At 50.6% G+C, this 14,889-nt stretch overlaps 2 protein-coding genes and 1 long non-coding RNA gene across 3 annotated transcripts; 1 reads left to right on the plus strand and 2 right to left on the minus strand.

Annotated features, from left to right (window-relative positions):
• Nucleotides 1–580: 580 nt before the first annotated feature.
• On the plus strand, nt 581–2,231 carry ADORA3 (adenosine A3 receptor; the record flags this gene model as incomplete). The annotated part of the gene is made up of 2 exons (XM_084275938.1): nt 581–930; nt 1,643–2,231. The coding sequence occupies 2 exons, from the start codon at nt 581–583 to the stop codon at nt 2,229–2,231; spliced, it is 939 nt and encodes a 312-aa protein (XP_084132064.1).
• Nucleotides 2,232–6,630: 4,399 nt separating this feature from the next.
• On the minus strand, nt 6,631–8,895 carry LOC311201496. The gene is made up of 4 exons (XR_014617867.1): nt 8,783–8,895; nt 8,382–8,470; nt 7,735–7,811; nt 6,631–7,136 (listed from the first exon to the last, which is right to left on the minus strand). It is a non-coding gene; the product is annotated as an uncharacterized lncRNA (long non-coding RNA).
• A 2,242-nt stretch (nt 8,896–11,137) lies between these two features.
• ATP5PB (ATP synthase peripheral stalk-membrane subunit b) lies at nt 11,138–14,820 on the minus strand. The gene is made up of 7 exons (XM_084275959.1): nt 14,711–14,820; nt 14,540–14,582; nt 13,994–14,139; nt 13,308–13,471; nt 12,777–12,902; nt 11,836–12,015; nt 11,138–11,292 (listed from the first exon to the last, which is right to left on the minus strand). The coding sequence occupies exons 1-7, from the start codon at nt 14,736–14,738 to the stop codon at nt 11,221–11,223; spliced, it is 759 nt and encodes a 252-aa protein (XP_084132085.1). The 5' UTR covers nt 14,739–14,820; the 3' UTR covers nt 11,138–11,220.
• Between the last annotated feature and the right edge of the window lie 69 nt (nt 14,821–14,889).

Consider the following 14,889-nt stretch of genomic DNA (forward strand, 5'->3'; position numbering starts at 1 on the left):
AAGCAAAGAGCAGGTTTGCACCACTCACAGTGCCTTAACTGAGATGGCAGAGTCCAAGTGAAATCAAGTACTGGGATCCAATGAAGTGCCCTTTGAGCATCCTCCAAGGGCCCCATTTCCTACAGTGTCTGCAGAGCGATTATCTTGATTGATAAAGGGCAGCTTTGCACTCTGGCCGCAGTTCTCTCACTTTATACTGTGGCTGAGAAGGGGAAGCAGGCTCAGTACTTGCTTATACGTTGCTGTAAGCGGCTTGTGGAAGCTTTCCCTTTTTTACCCTTTTCACTAGATTTCCAGAGAGTTTTGCTGATACCAGGCTGCTGAAGGGATGCTGTGAGCTTCAGGAGATGCGTCCAGAGCGGGGAACGTTTCCTGGATGCTAAGGTATTTGCAGCTCTGGGGAAAGGCAACAGCTGATTTGCTGGCGAATGCTGAGGATGTGAAATAGGAAGGGGTTTGTATGCCAGAGAGCCACTGGAATCACTAGACACGGAGGACAAGCCCCACATGAGGTCATCGATGCACACGCTCCTCACTTCTGCAGCTCAAGCCAGCGTGGGAGCACCCCCAAGAACTCACCATGCCAAATAACAGCCTGGCCCTGGGCAGCCTGGATGGGATTTACATCGGTGTTGAGTGCCTGATTGCTTTGTTTGCCACTTTGGGAAACATCCTGGTCATCTGGGTGGTGAAGCTGAACTCCACGTTTCAGAACACGACCCTGTACTTCATCGTCTCCCTGGCACTGGCCGATATCGCCGTGGGGATCCTTGTCGTCCCCCTGGCCATCGTGGTGAGTCTGAGCATCACCATCCACTTCTACACCTGCCTGTTCATGTGCTGCCTGCTGGTGGTTTTCACCAATGCCTCCATCCTCTCCCTCCTGGCCATCGCCATCGACAGGTACCTGCGAGTGAAGCTGCCAACCAGGTGAGTGCTGGACCACCACACTGCCCTCCCCTTGCCCCGCTCCTGCCAGCTTTGCCATGCTCAGCCGCTGCCCCATAGGTGCCACATCCTCTCTCCTCCTTAACTCAGCCTTTGTCTAACTCATGCTTACTCTAACCCCCTGCTTGCACCTGGAGAAATACCCGTGCCCAAGCCCTCACCCAGGACAGGTTGGCTAGAGCAGGAACTCTCCTCTGCCACTAACGATGCCAGAAATGCAAAGCACAACCTCAGGCATCTTCATTTTGTAGTGGGGAAGGACATATAGAATTGCAGAATAAAGATCAATTCGGTCCTGCAACTGACTTACACCAGACATAGAGAGCCAGGTGCCCCGAAGGACGCTGAGGAGTACCAGGTCTGCTGGTGGGAGAAAAGCAGGAGCTGGGCAAGAGGAGGACCAAGGTCATACTGAAACAAGAAACAGAATAGTTGAAAATAGCGGATTACAAAGAGGGGAAGTGGAGCACGGGTCATCTCACGGGTGCTGCAGAGTAGCTGTTACAGAAGGAAGGGTTGGGGTTTGTCTCAAAACGAGATTTCATTCCCTACATCCCCCCACCCCCTCCCCCAGGCCAATACTCCACTTTGAGACAAGGAATCTGTAATATCTGAAGATTTGGGTTCTTCAGACCATCCTTCATTACCTTAAACACCCCCAATTTAACATGAGCTGGGCTTCCTTCCCCCACAGGTACAAAGCAATCACTACAGAGAGGAGAGTGTGGTGGGCGCTGGGCGTGTGCTGGGTCCTTTCGCTGCTGGCAGGGTTAGTCCCCATGGTCGGGTGGAACAAGACAAGAACCTCTGACCTTCTCCAGTGCCAGTTTCTCTCTGTGATGAGGATGGATTTCCTGGTCTATTTTTGCTTCTTCACATGGACCCTCGTCCCCCTGTTCATCATGTGTGCTCTGTACATTGAGATCTTCTACATCATCCGGAACAAGCTCAGTCAAGGTACCCTCAACGTGAGAGGGAATTTTTATGGACGGGAGTTCAAGACAGCCAAATCTCTAGCACTTGTCCTCTTCCTGTTCGCCGTATCCTGGTTGCCTCTGTGCATTATAAACTGCATTACTTATTTTTACCCTGAATGTCACATCCCCAGGGGTTTTATCTACTTGGGAATCCTGTTGTCCCATGCCAACTCTGCCATGAACCCCATCGTCTACGCCTGCAAGATAAAGAAGTTCAAGAACACATACCTTTTGATTGTAAGGACCTATCTCCTCTGCAAAAAAACAGAGCCAGTTTTTACAGAGCAGACAGACCAACAGTCATAAACAACGAACCAATGTTGCCTGGCTGATGTGTACCAGACCACTGATAAAGCACTGTGCTTTCTCAAGAAGCTCAGGGGGAAAACGTGTGTCCTGTTTCAGCTCTTGCACAAACTGCTCTGTGAGAAGGACAAACTCCTGTTACTTTACCCCTGCACGTCTGACATTGGGCTCAAAAGGATGAGTTCTGATCTTCTGCATCATGGTACCCAGAGAGCTCTGCTTGCTGCCATGCTCATGGCTTCCAGGCAAGCAGGTTCATTTCACAGGGCCTCTCAGCTGGTATTTATGGCCTTGAGTGCTCTCGTTTGGTAGCCCAGCAGCCGACAGCGCTGCTGCCAAGACAGGATCTTGGCTCCTAGCTCGGATCCTGGTATAACCAGCAATTGCTCACCTTGAGTTTAAACTCCAGATTGAGAACACTCCTTGGTATAATTCTGACTTCTCTTTTTGCCTGGTTACAGCCCACAGACTCATAGACTTCTTTGGGTTGGAAGGGACCTCAAAGATCATCAAGTTCCAACCACCCTCTTGAGGGCAGAGACACCCTCACTAGACCAGGGTGCTCAAGGCTCCATCTAACCTGGCCTTAAACACCTCCAGGGATGGGGCTTCCATAACCTTTCTGGGCAACCCGTTCCAGGGCCTCCCCACTCTCAGAGTAAAGAATTCCTTCCAAACATCTGACGGACCCCTGCCCTCTTACAGCTTCAAGCCATCGCCCTGTGTCCTGTCCCTGCACTCCCCAGTGACCAGCCCCTCTCCCACCTTCCTGAAGGACCCCTTTAAGGACAGCCAGACTGGCCCTGACTCTTTCTGATCCAGCAGCACCTGCCCACTGTAACACCAGCATCTCCTGTGACGCTTCCACCTGCAGATGAACAACCGCGCTGCCAAGCTGCCCTCGCCCACTGTTGCTCGTCCCGGCTGGAGGGCCAGAAGACGCACTGGTGCTGTGACCCTCCTCTTCCCTGGGGGATGACCTGTCAGCAGGAGAATCCCATTGCTTTTAGATCCAGCAGCCCAGAAACCTGCAAAATCGACCTCAGGCACGGAGCAGCAGGCAGGAGCTGAACACACTGAAGCTGTTCACCAACGGGAATTGCTGGGGACAGGGTGGCTGCCAGGGAGAGATGACTGTCAGAAAATAAGCTAATGATACATTTAAGTTCTTCCCTCCTTCCCCAGCTCCTTACCCAAGGATAGAATCAGCTTTATGTAAACCACCAAGGATGCATTTTCCTAATTCTTTTACTGAAAATCGGTTCCAGGGGTTCTTCCTGCACAGCCTGTTCTCCCTGCAGTCACAGACTGGTTCCCTAACACCTGGTTTAAATGGGATTTGCTGCAAGTTTCCTCTGTAACCCTGAAGAACAGTTGGGGTTTTTCTGTAGCAGCCTGTTGCAGATCTGGATACTGCTCTAAAGGTGTATGCAAACGTGTGCCTAGATACATCTTCATATTAACCAGCTGCAAAATACAGAACAGATACTTAGGACAAATTTTATCCAGTGCTGGGTTTTTTCCATAAGGATTGGCTGGGTCCACTGAAAAATGGGATAAATGTGTTCTTTGTTGTTGGCAACAGAGAGTTTGTGCTCCAGGCATGGCCCCACTGACCTTCCTCACACCCTTTTTGTCCTCTCTGTCAATTTAGGAGATAAATTTGAGCCTGGTCAACTTGTGCTGCAGTCGCTGCTGTCGCATTTTATGAATAATAATAAAGGTAAGATGGGTTTTGCATTAATTCAGTGTGTTCTTCTGGCACCAGCATCAAAAAACACCCCCCACTTGAAGTCTCCACACCGTTCCAGCTGGTGCCCTGACTCGCACACCACGGAAACAGCAGCACATATTGCACCACAGCTCACACAGCCTGTGCCTAGGGAACGTGGCTCAAGCTGAGAACAGGTCATCAAAGGCCAGGCTCTTTTTCCTCCCCTTGTATCTTTCTTTAAAGCAGTCTAGAGAGGCAGAAAAGGGAGTGTGCAATTCTGTGAGTTATCTCAGACAGGGCTGGCGTTTGTTCCTTTAGCTGAGATCAGACATCTCCATTTGCTATCTGATGTAACCCTTGTCACGGGCCAAAGCTCTGCCCTGTTACACAGTGTTTGATTCTATTAATAAACAGATCAGCAGAGGAAGTTGCTGCCTGAGCACAGCAGAATGCTAGTACACAGCCTCTCATTATGGGTTGATAGACCCGATTGCTTGCAGCAGAAAAACAGGTCCCACCTCAAGAGCAGAAAATCACTCAGTAGAATGAGGCACAGCAAACTTTGCCTGGGTATTTCTGAGAATCTGAAGGAAGAGGGGCAGCCCCAAATTCCTAGCAGGCTGCCTGCACACCCCTAGAGAACAAGGCTTAAGGAGAGGACTGAGCAGGGGATGCTCAGCCCCCTGGGAGGGAACCCCAGGCAGCAGCTCACCTTTCAGCCATGGAGCCTCTGTAAGGCAGAGCAGCAGCTGGGAAATGTCTAAGCCCCTGGTTCTCACTTCCAGAGGTTACTCTGGAAATAGTTGAGGCTTCAGCCCCAGGCAGAGACCAAACAGGCTGTGTGATGCCTACACGGGGTGTGAAGGTGAGGAAGGCACACGCCAGCAGCCCACACAGGGACAGGCATCACTCAGGGAGGCAAAGGATTTAACTCTCCTCCCAGAGCTGACTCGTTGCTGGCTGAAGGAAATTCAGCCTGACAGTCATGTCAGCATCACTGTCACTCTAATAATCCATCCCTTTAATGTGGCAACCAGACTATCAGTCCCAAACTGTGAGGGACCACCCGAGCCCACTGCTGCCTGGGCATCCTTCAAAGCACCATCTGATCCAGGACCCATTTCCACCCTCCCAGGGTTGGACAAGTTGTGCTGCCCAGGAAAATTCCTGCTTTAGGGAGACCACAAGTACAGCACCTCCAGCAGCAATCTAGTGAAAGGAGGAGAGCCAGAACAGCACAACAGAGGGGACACATCCCCTCCTCTGCTTTGTCACAAATTCCTCTAGCTGTCTATAAAACAAAGTGCTAGCTGGTGGCAAATGACTATACAGAGCTCTTGGGGTGGGAAAGGGAGGGACAGAGTGATGCTCTGGGGTGAGTCTGGTTCTTGCCAGCAGCCACACCACAAACAAGATGCTCTGTCACGCTCCATCCCCAAGGGCTCAGCTCTGTAGGTGGGCGCCCTGGGTCACAGCACCTCACAGAGTGCAGAGGGTGGCTGCACACAGTCCTGGTACAATTCGTGGTAAGGAAACATCTCTGAAAACCCAACATCCCAGCTGGGGCTCGGTCTGTGTGGGCTGAAACCTGCGGTGAGCCACATGTCCTTACATTTCTAACACAGAAACTAACACTGTCTGACTCAGGTAAGCAGCGTTCTTGCTACCACAGTGAAGTAGCCTTTGTGCAAGGCAGATAAACTTCCAGACCTTCCCATTTCTTGGCTGCTGCCTGGCAGCAGAGCAACATTATTTTTAAACAAAACCAACCCCAAAGAAACCAACAGTTCTACACCAACCACAAGCATCCCTCACAAACCTCTCAGCAGCTCCACATTTTCAGGAGCATTATGGTAGTCTGGCTATTAAATAGTGCTTGAAGAAACTGCCCTGACTGAGAGCAGATAACAGCAACCAAGGAGACCACAAGCTCTCCACCCAACCCTGCAGAGCAGTCAGCAGCTTTACCCACAACACCTCTTGAGCCAGGTTGCAGGATGACATGGTGCTCATGCACCTGCTTTTCAGTGGTCCCCTGGACTTCCACCAGCTCCTGTAGCTGGGGACGCAGGACACCCCCACAAGCTCTGCTAACTGCTTGTTGGAATCCACCAAACACACCTCACAAGTGGGCTAAATCCAGCTGTGGCTTCATGCTGCTGTCCCAGCCACACTCCTTCAAAGCTTCTCAGGGGTCAGACTTGCTGTCTTCAGCTGCAACACTGTCCAGGGTCTGGCTGGGATGGAGTTAGGCACACAGGAGGCTGCAGGACCTGGGACAATTGTCCTGTCTGAGAGGTTCCTCTACAGACAACAGCCTGCATGCAAACATCTGCTTTTTCAGAAGAGAGGAACCCCTGCAAGAGCCTGACACTCTCTGGTGACCACAGGCAAGGAGCCTTGTGAAGCCCAGAGGGATGAGGCAGCTGGAAACTTGGCTCCAACTCAGCCTCTTAGAAGTGCTGAACAGCAGGTGGGAGTCACTATAGCTCCTCCAACAACAACCTGGGCACAGGAAGGTGCAGAGAAGCTTCTCTGTGGCTGCTAAGGCTGAGTCCCAGCAGTAACTCATTCCCCAGTTTATCAAAAAGGATGATTTTTAACTTTTCACAATGTATTTAGGACACTGTGGGTAGTAACACACGAACAAGCACGTCCAGAGATGTTGACTGTCACACTGTGAGTGTGCATTTCTGTTATGTGACCCAATCAGGAAGCAGACATGTGCACAGAAACATTTCATCATCACAACTCCAATAAGCACCAAATAACTCATCAGAGCACTGGGCAACACTATGGCTGGTGACAGAAGAGGGGGAACAAAGGCACAGACATGAAGAGAGAGAAACATTTCCAGATTCTGATTCTCTCTGGTACTTCAGCAAACACACAGGTGGGTTGTAGGGACTCACTGGGATTTCTACAGATGAAATATGGTATAAAACCAATTTGTCCACAAGGGTTGGGAAGCAGCTCGGGGCAGGAGACACTCGTTTCCCTGTGCAGCTGTTAAATGAGGTGATGTTACGTACGGCGCTGCTGGTGCTCCCCAGGGCACTCTGGCCTTGACAGAACGTTCCACGTGCTGTTCAGGAAGCACAAGCATCTTCATCCCACTGGCAGCTTCATCCTCACACAGCCACCGGTGCCCGAGTTTTCTGGAAGACCACAGTGGTGTAGGCAACCTCGCTCTGAGGGTGAGAAAGAGGTTCCAGACATCAGAGGGTGTGCAGGCATCACACTTCAGCATGGATTTCCTGCCCTTAATTTGTCCTCAACTCCATGCACTCTGAGTAGCCATAGTGTCCCTGCACATGGGAAACACATACATGCTGTGCTGGGTCAGACCAGTGGTTAGTCTGGCTCAGGATCCTGTGTTAACTCTGCATTAGAGGCTTCCAAAGCATCAACACCACGAAGGAGAACTACAGAAACACTTGCCTTTAAAAAATATTTTCCCCTTACCTGCCTAATGAGTGGTTTAGTTAAGCCCCAGAAGCCTTGAAACACACAGGGAATATGGCATTTGAGCCTGGTGATAACAGAGCAGGAGTATCTTTCCTCTTACATGAGGAGGTATGTGGACAGTAATTTAATTCCCTGAGCTTTAAGCAGAGGCTGAAGCCTTGGATGTGCAAAAGTAATCACTTATCCTTAGCCAAAAGAACCATTATTTAACACTCAAGCAGTGCAAGAGCCAATCTCTTTGCTCCCCTGACAAACTGATATTCACCACTCTATCAAGACTCTGAAGTATGAAGCGTTACAAGCACCAGTTGTGACCTTTACCTGATCGTTCTTTGACTCCTCAGTTGCTGTCTGGGAGGGAACTTCCCCTTGCAGGTTGTGGCGGGACCTCTGAGAGCCTGGGAAGGAGCAGGAGAGGAGTGTCAGCTGTTTGTTGCATGTTTGGAGACAGCAAGAGAGACTCAGGAGCAGCACCAGAGCATGTGTGGCTGAGGCACAGCTCGTATACCTGTCCCAGACCTTCACCACTGCAAAGCCAGCAGTTTGGCAGCCCAAGCCTTTGCCCACCTCTGGGAAGAGCCTGGGATAAAAGTGACCACTGGATTTGGTGTGGATGACACTGGTGTGGCCAGTGTTAGGACAGAAAACCCCCAAACTAAAAAAACCCCAAACCAAAACCAACCAGCAAAACCCACAACTCATCAGTACTAAAGTTAATTCCTCCATGAAAACAACCCCTGGGATGATTCCTGAGGAGTTACTGCCAGGAACGAGCTGTTCATCAATACATTAATCGATCAAGGAAGACGTTGTTTAAGCCTCTTTCAAAGGAACCTCTGTAGAGGTGACTTCAAAACCCTCCTGTGGTAAGACGCAGCCGAGGAGCCCAGAAACCCTCTTCCACCCGAAGCACAGGCTGTTATTGCACTTCTCTGCCACCAGGTCTGTAACGTCAGGCTGCCACTTACCTCTTCTCCATAGGTAGATGACTGCAAAAACCACAGCTGCAAACAGGACTCCAGAGATAAAGGCCAGTGATACATACAGTATTTCACGGCTGTTGATGCACAGAAAATAGAGTCAGAACACCCAGTTTTATCAGAGGTGATGAAGAACAGCACTCAAATCCACCAGACTTTATGCAATGGGACACAGAGCTTATCCCACACCCCATCAGATTACATGGTCTGTGTTTGCATTAAGTGCTACTATGAATTCAGCACCTACTGCACAGGCTAGGAAATTCTAAGCAACCTTTTAAAACCCCAAGACACAAAACATATCACATATAACTCCTCCTTTACAGAGGGAGTCCACAGGCTCAGCGAGCTCTGTGCTTGAAGTCAGGAAACAAAGGTGGAGCATTTACTTGTCAATCCAGCATTGGACTTCTGAAGCTGTTAAGTCAGCTGTAGAGGTGTACACAGTGGTGTGGACGGTGGTACGGACAGTGACAGTGGTGGGAATCGATTCTGGGGTAACTGGAAGCCAACAGAGACAAAATAATCTATCAAAACCTGGGTTTAAAACGTGTTCACCTCTCCAGGAATATCACAAGCAACAACCACCACCGAGACACATGTGCCTATTCAAGTATTACTGTGAGCAAGGGCTCCAAGTGGGAAGATCAGGTGGGAAAATTGAGTTATATTACTAGGATGCCACAGCAGCCTTTGTCAGCCACTCAGCTCTTCCCCAAACACTCCCACCTCCTGCCGAGCTTCCCCAAGACAGCCCTTTGAAGACAGGACAGGACCAACCTAGTCAAGAACACTGCATCTAAGGAAGTTTCTGAAGGATGAAAATACCTGCACTTGGTTTTGAGTAGCGACCTCCCATCCTCACCAAACCCTAAGGAGCAGCAAGAGAAGCTGAAAGGAAGGGAGGAGGGAAAAAAAAGTTTTATTTTTAGCCATACACATGCTCCCACACAAGAACAAACCAAACCTGTCACCCTCTTCCAGCTCGGAGATGTCCCTTTGCTTCTATCAGCCTTTCAGACGCCTTACAGAGACCAGCACACAGGCACAACAGCAAAGCCAGCAGCTGTGGAGTGTGAGTCCTGGCTCACAGTGTCCTGTGCACACACATGCTGCTGCCTTCACAGGGACAGTCACCACAGAAGCACCCACAGCGCTGCTCTTGCAGCAGCTGGTGCCCAGGGAACAGTATGAACATTTGCATAAGCAGCAGCTCTGACAAAACACCCCTCTACATTCTTCTTTCTCAAGTTAGGCTTTTCTCACCACAGCAGGAACGGTAACTTCTCAAACCTGAGGTAGAATCTTAAAGCTTGGGCAATACCAGGGCACTACCAACCTCCCCACCCTGTGATTCCCCACCGTGTGACCTGCGGAGGGCTCGGTGTAACACAGAATTGCTGCTGCCAGGAAAATCAAAGCAAACATCCTGTTCCCCACGCTGTCATCATTTTCTACTGCTGCCCACATTCCAAGAGTCAAACCAGTTAACTCCTCCCAGTTCCCCACCTGAGAGAGTCACAAGAAGTGACACAGCTCCACTGTACCTCACGCTGTAGCTCACCTGCAGCAGGGAACTCCTGAGGCGGCAGCGCGGCCGTTGAACTGCCCGATGTGTGAACAGCGTCCCCCTTATAACGAGCGACAGCTCGAGTCTCATTCAGATGTGGGGTTTCACAAATGTGGAAGTTGAGCAACTTCACTTTTCTATTAGAAAAAAAAAAGCAGCCAACAGGGAACTACAAAAACACCTGTGTTCTCAGGAACCGCTCATCAAGAGGAGAGCTGGGTTTAAGGCTGCTTACTTTTTAGTGCAGTTCTTGCCTCTGAAAAGCACCTTTTTTGCTGAACTCACTTGGAATAAGTGTAGAAAACTGTGATATCTTATTAACTCCATTAAAAAAAAGCATTTCCCTACTGCTGTGCCAATCCATACAAACAGGCACACAAGCACACCCACGTGTGCTTACCTAAGTTAATTTACTAATCAAATCACTTCCCACCACAGAAAGGATGAGGTTACACATAGGTTAGTGCTTTGCCCAGCTGGGACATCTGAGAGACAGCAGAATCCTTCAGAGGAAGAGTTGCCTCTAAGAGGAAAAGGATCATACTAATTCCTACCATAACACACAGAAAACTGTTTTCCTTGTGAGATGGAAGAGAGAAAAAGCAGCTTTTTTTCCTATGAAAATCCAGAAAGAGCTCACCCCCTGGCCTGAGCTTATCCGCTCCGCTGTTCTAGGCTTCACACTGGCAAGTTCAGCTGAACCCCAGCTTTCCGGTATGTTTTGATACACTTCCTGCCAGCTGCATCATCTTTTCACATAACAGGAAGGCACTTTCATCACTATTTGAAGGTATGTTACAAAAGTGGAGTTTTTTCAGGTCGTTTTAAAAACAAGGACGTTCATTCAGAGCACCTCCAAGCGCTGGACTAGGTAAATGGGAGCACTGGCACTTGTTCTGATTTCAGAGCGGCTTCCAGTTCCAGCATCTGCAGGTCATCCTCACCCAGAACTCTAACCCCAAAACTGTACTAGCAACAGGATATTTCACTCAGAAGTTCTCTACCTTCTCTCTGGAAGCATTCATGCCCAAAGCAGGAACCAAGCAGAACTGTAGACACTGTGGTTGCAAATAATGCCCACTATAAACTGACTGCAGTGGTTTAGGTGACCGACCTGGCTACTGCAAACACAAAAAAGAAACGACTGTTGCTACTGCTAGAGAGAGACAGCAGAGTGTTTTGTTTGTTTAATGACACTTTAGAATCATACAGTTTCCAACAGTAAGTAGTGAGACACGTCGGGGGACTCAGACATGGTTACACCGCTGCCTGCGCGCTCTTCGACAGTGCCTTCAGGTCCAAAATGCACTTGGCAATACTCTCCTTCTGCTGCAAAAGAAAGGCAGACAGCTTTCAGAAGCAAGCCTTTATGGGAGACATTTAAACAAGCAACACAGAATCCTAGTGCACTTCCCATACTCCTTTCTGCATCAGTAAAATGAGATTAAAAGGGATGTAATTACAGCTGATGAGGTCAGAGATTCAGCTCCAAACAACGACCTGCACTGCCAGATTTGTGTGCAGCACTAGGAATGTGATTTATTTTTCCTGTTCTCAGCATCACTCCTCAGCAGAAAGGACATCAGCAGATCTCCTGCCACAGCCTTACAGTTCCCTGACCTGTTACAGAGCCTCTATCCATCTTATCACAAGCTCTGCCCAATGCTGCAACCACCACCCTGCCTGATTCCAGCTTCAATCACAGGCCACACAACCATCAGGTGCCCAGTAACAGGCCTTGTCAGCTCTTACTTGGTGGTAGGAACGTATTGCAGCCACATCTGGAAGCCACCCCAGCACCTGGCCAGAACCACGCCACAGCAGATCTTTGTGCAGACTAAAACATAAAGCCAACCTCAAGTAAGCAAGTACCTGCTGAGGTGTGATGCTCTGGATAACGTTCTTCTCCACCCACTGAATCATGTGATCTTGTTCCTTCTGGCGCCGTAGGTTCTGCAAGGCCACCTGATAGTCCAGCCTCTTCTTCACCTCGTTGTACACCATCAGCAGCCTTTCCCGGTAATTGATTTCCAGCAACATGGCAATATTGTTCTAGGCAGAGAAGATGGAGTGGAAGGGTCAGAGCTCAGCAGGAATAGAGAACAGTGGGATGGATTGTATCACAGAAGTCACTGGATCGGGCGGAGGGATTGGCCCTGCTGCCAACACAGAGGGAAAATGGTGTGTGTGTGGCCAATAGGTCTAGGGAAGTGATTGTGCCCCTGTATGGTGCATTGGTGAGGCCGCACCTTGAGTACTGGGGCCAGTTCTGGGCTCCTCACCAGAAGAAGGACATTGAGATTCTGTAGCGAGTCCAGAGAAGGGCAACCAGGCTGTGGAAGGGGCTGGAGGGCAAATCCTCTGAGGAGCAGCTGAGGGAGCTGGGGTGTTCAGCCTGGAGAAGAGGAGGCTGAGGGGAGACCTTATCACCACCTACAACTACCTGAAGGGAGGTTGTAGAGAGGTGGGCAATGGTCTCTGCAGCCAGGGGACAGAAGATGGGACAAGGGGAAATGGCATGAAGCTGGGTCAGGGCAGATTTAGATTAGGTAACAGAAAAAAATCCCTTTACTGGCAGAGTTGTCAGGGCCTGGCACAGGCTGCCCAGGGAGGTGGTTGAGTCACCTTCCCTGGATGTGTTTAAAAAAAGGGTAGATGAGGTACTTAGGGATATGGTTTAGCTTAGGATGGGATTGGTTGGACTTGATGATCTTCAAAGGTTGTTTCCAACCTGGTGATTCTGTGATTCTGTTCCATGTTCAGCAATTTAAGAGCACCCAGTGCAAGGGAGCAGCAGAGCTGGCACAGCTTACCCGCTTCGTGTCAAAGAGGTAACTGCGGCCTTCAAGGCGCCACTGCTCCTTCTTCTCCTGCTCGATGGCAGTCTCAAGACTCTCAATCAGCTCGTTTTTAGAAGCTACAGCTTTTGAGAGCTTCTCCTGAAAGAAGAAAGAAAAAACACACTTCAGAATGGAAGCGAGACAGAAGGAAAACAAGCAATTAGTAATTAACTTCCAAAGTTCCCCATACAGATTTGAGAAATGCCTGCGTAAGCTGGGCTGTGCCAGGGCTGGGACTGAGGGAGAGCAAGGCTGAAAAAGAAGGGCTCTCAATGAATCCTACTTTAAAAGAATCATTGGTGATGGTATGGGGTGGAGTTTTTGAATGATCTATGTTAACAATGCCACCATAGGATCTAAAACATACCCCGTTCAAGCAACACTGAAGATATGTGACTCAGATTTTTATGACAGCCTGGGCACAGTGTTCCTTGAAATCATTAGGCAGCTAACTCAGAGCAGGTATTAACTACTACAAATTTAAGCTCTGATTCCTTTTCTTACCTCATTCAGTTTGTCAGCAAAATCTGCTACAGCAGGGCCGTATTTTTTTACACCATAAAAGATGATGGATAATATACAGGCAGCTGCAACGGTCTCGTGGTTGATGACATAGATTTCCTTGGAGAGAAGGTAAAGCACGAGTCCAGTTCCCAACATGTAAGGCCCTAAAAAACAAACCCCAGTAGCATTATTTGTGCAAAACATATGAGGTTCACTGAAGTCAAACACCTAAGAGGTTTATGGTTTATAAGCAGCTCAGGAAGCATTCTCTTTCACCATGAGAAAAAGCAGACGCCCAATATACCACCAAGGGGGAAGGGTACCATGAGAAGGGCCCCCAGGAATGAAGCTTCCAACTTGCATGGGACCTGCTGCTTTTGCTCACTCAGAAAAAAGGCCAAGAAAAAATGAAAACTCTCTGTTTAAAGATTCTGAGGGTCAACAGGCAAATAAATCCTCCTACAAGATCAAGCTCATGATATACTTTTGGCCTTTACTTAAAGCACAGACACCCAGATTTGAAGCCAGGAAGCGTGGCACTGGTTTCCCCTTCACAACCTCCCTCCACACACGCAATAAAAGGAATATTTTACATTTTCAGAAGCCAGAAGTGGTGGACAGACTAAAACAAGCCTAACTGAACATGCTTTAAAAGAGAAAATAAAAAAAAAGCAGCATATATTAACCTGTAACTCCTGTTTTTGGGTAGAGAAACTGGAAGAACTCCTCCGGGATCAAGCCATGCCGCACTTGTCCTCCTTTCTCTGGCAGGGGCGGCAGAGGGGCCGGGCAGGGCTGCGTGGTGTGCAGCGGCCGGGCGGCGTGCAGCACCCTGTGAGCAACCAGAGCGTTTCCATCAAGGACCGTACCGGGAGGGAACGAGCCCAGCGCCGGGAGAGGCCCCGGCGGAACCCGCGGGCCTGCGCCAGACACGCCTCCTCGGGGAAGGGGGCGGGCCCAGATAACCTCCAGCGGCTCCCCCCGACCGCCGCCGCTCCGTAACCCTGACGGCGTTAATCACAGCGGCGCGGGCAGAGCCCGGAATAACGTCACTTAAACACAACGCCCGAGGGGCTCCTGAGGGGCTTCCAAAGGGTTCCCCGGCCTGGCACGGGGCGGGAGGGCGGCCGGCCAGGCTGCCGGCACACCAGAGGCGCGCTAGGCCTCAGGCGGAGGCCAAAGCCCTCAGCGCTGCCTGGCGAGACCCCCGGGCCGGCCGCCGGGACACTCACCCCAGGGTGACGGGAGGCGGCAGAGTCCTCAGCGCGGCCGGGGCTGGGGGGAGAAGAGGGCAGAGAGCGCGTCAGGACAGAGCTCGCCCAGCACAACCCACCGCCCGCCCGGCCGCCCCCTCTCCCCCCTCAGCGAAGCGGTGCTGCCCCCTCACTCCCCCCCGGTCTCACCGGCGCGGAGGAGGAGGCGGGAGAACATGGCGGGCGGGACCGGGCTGGCAGCGGCGCGACTCTCTGCGTCCCGGTGACCGCCGGCCGCCTCCGCACCAAGATGGCGGGGAGGGGAGGGGGAAAAGTCTCGCGAGACGCCCCCCCCGCCCCGCCCCGCGGCGCGCGTCTCGCGAGAGGCG

Source organism: Gallinula chloropus (genome assembly GCF_964237585.1).
Source record: "Gallinula chloropus genome assembly, chromosome: 27".
NCBI classification, from domain to species: domain Eukaryota; kingdom Metazoa; phylum Chordata; class Aves; order Gruiformes; family Rallidae; genus Gallinula; species Gallinula chloropus.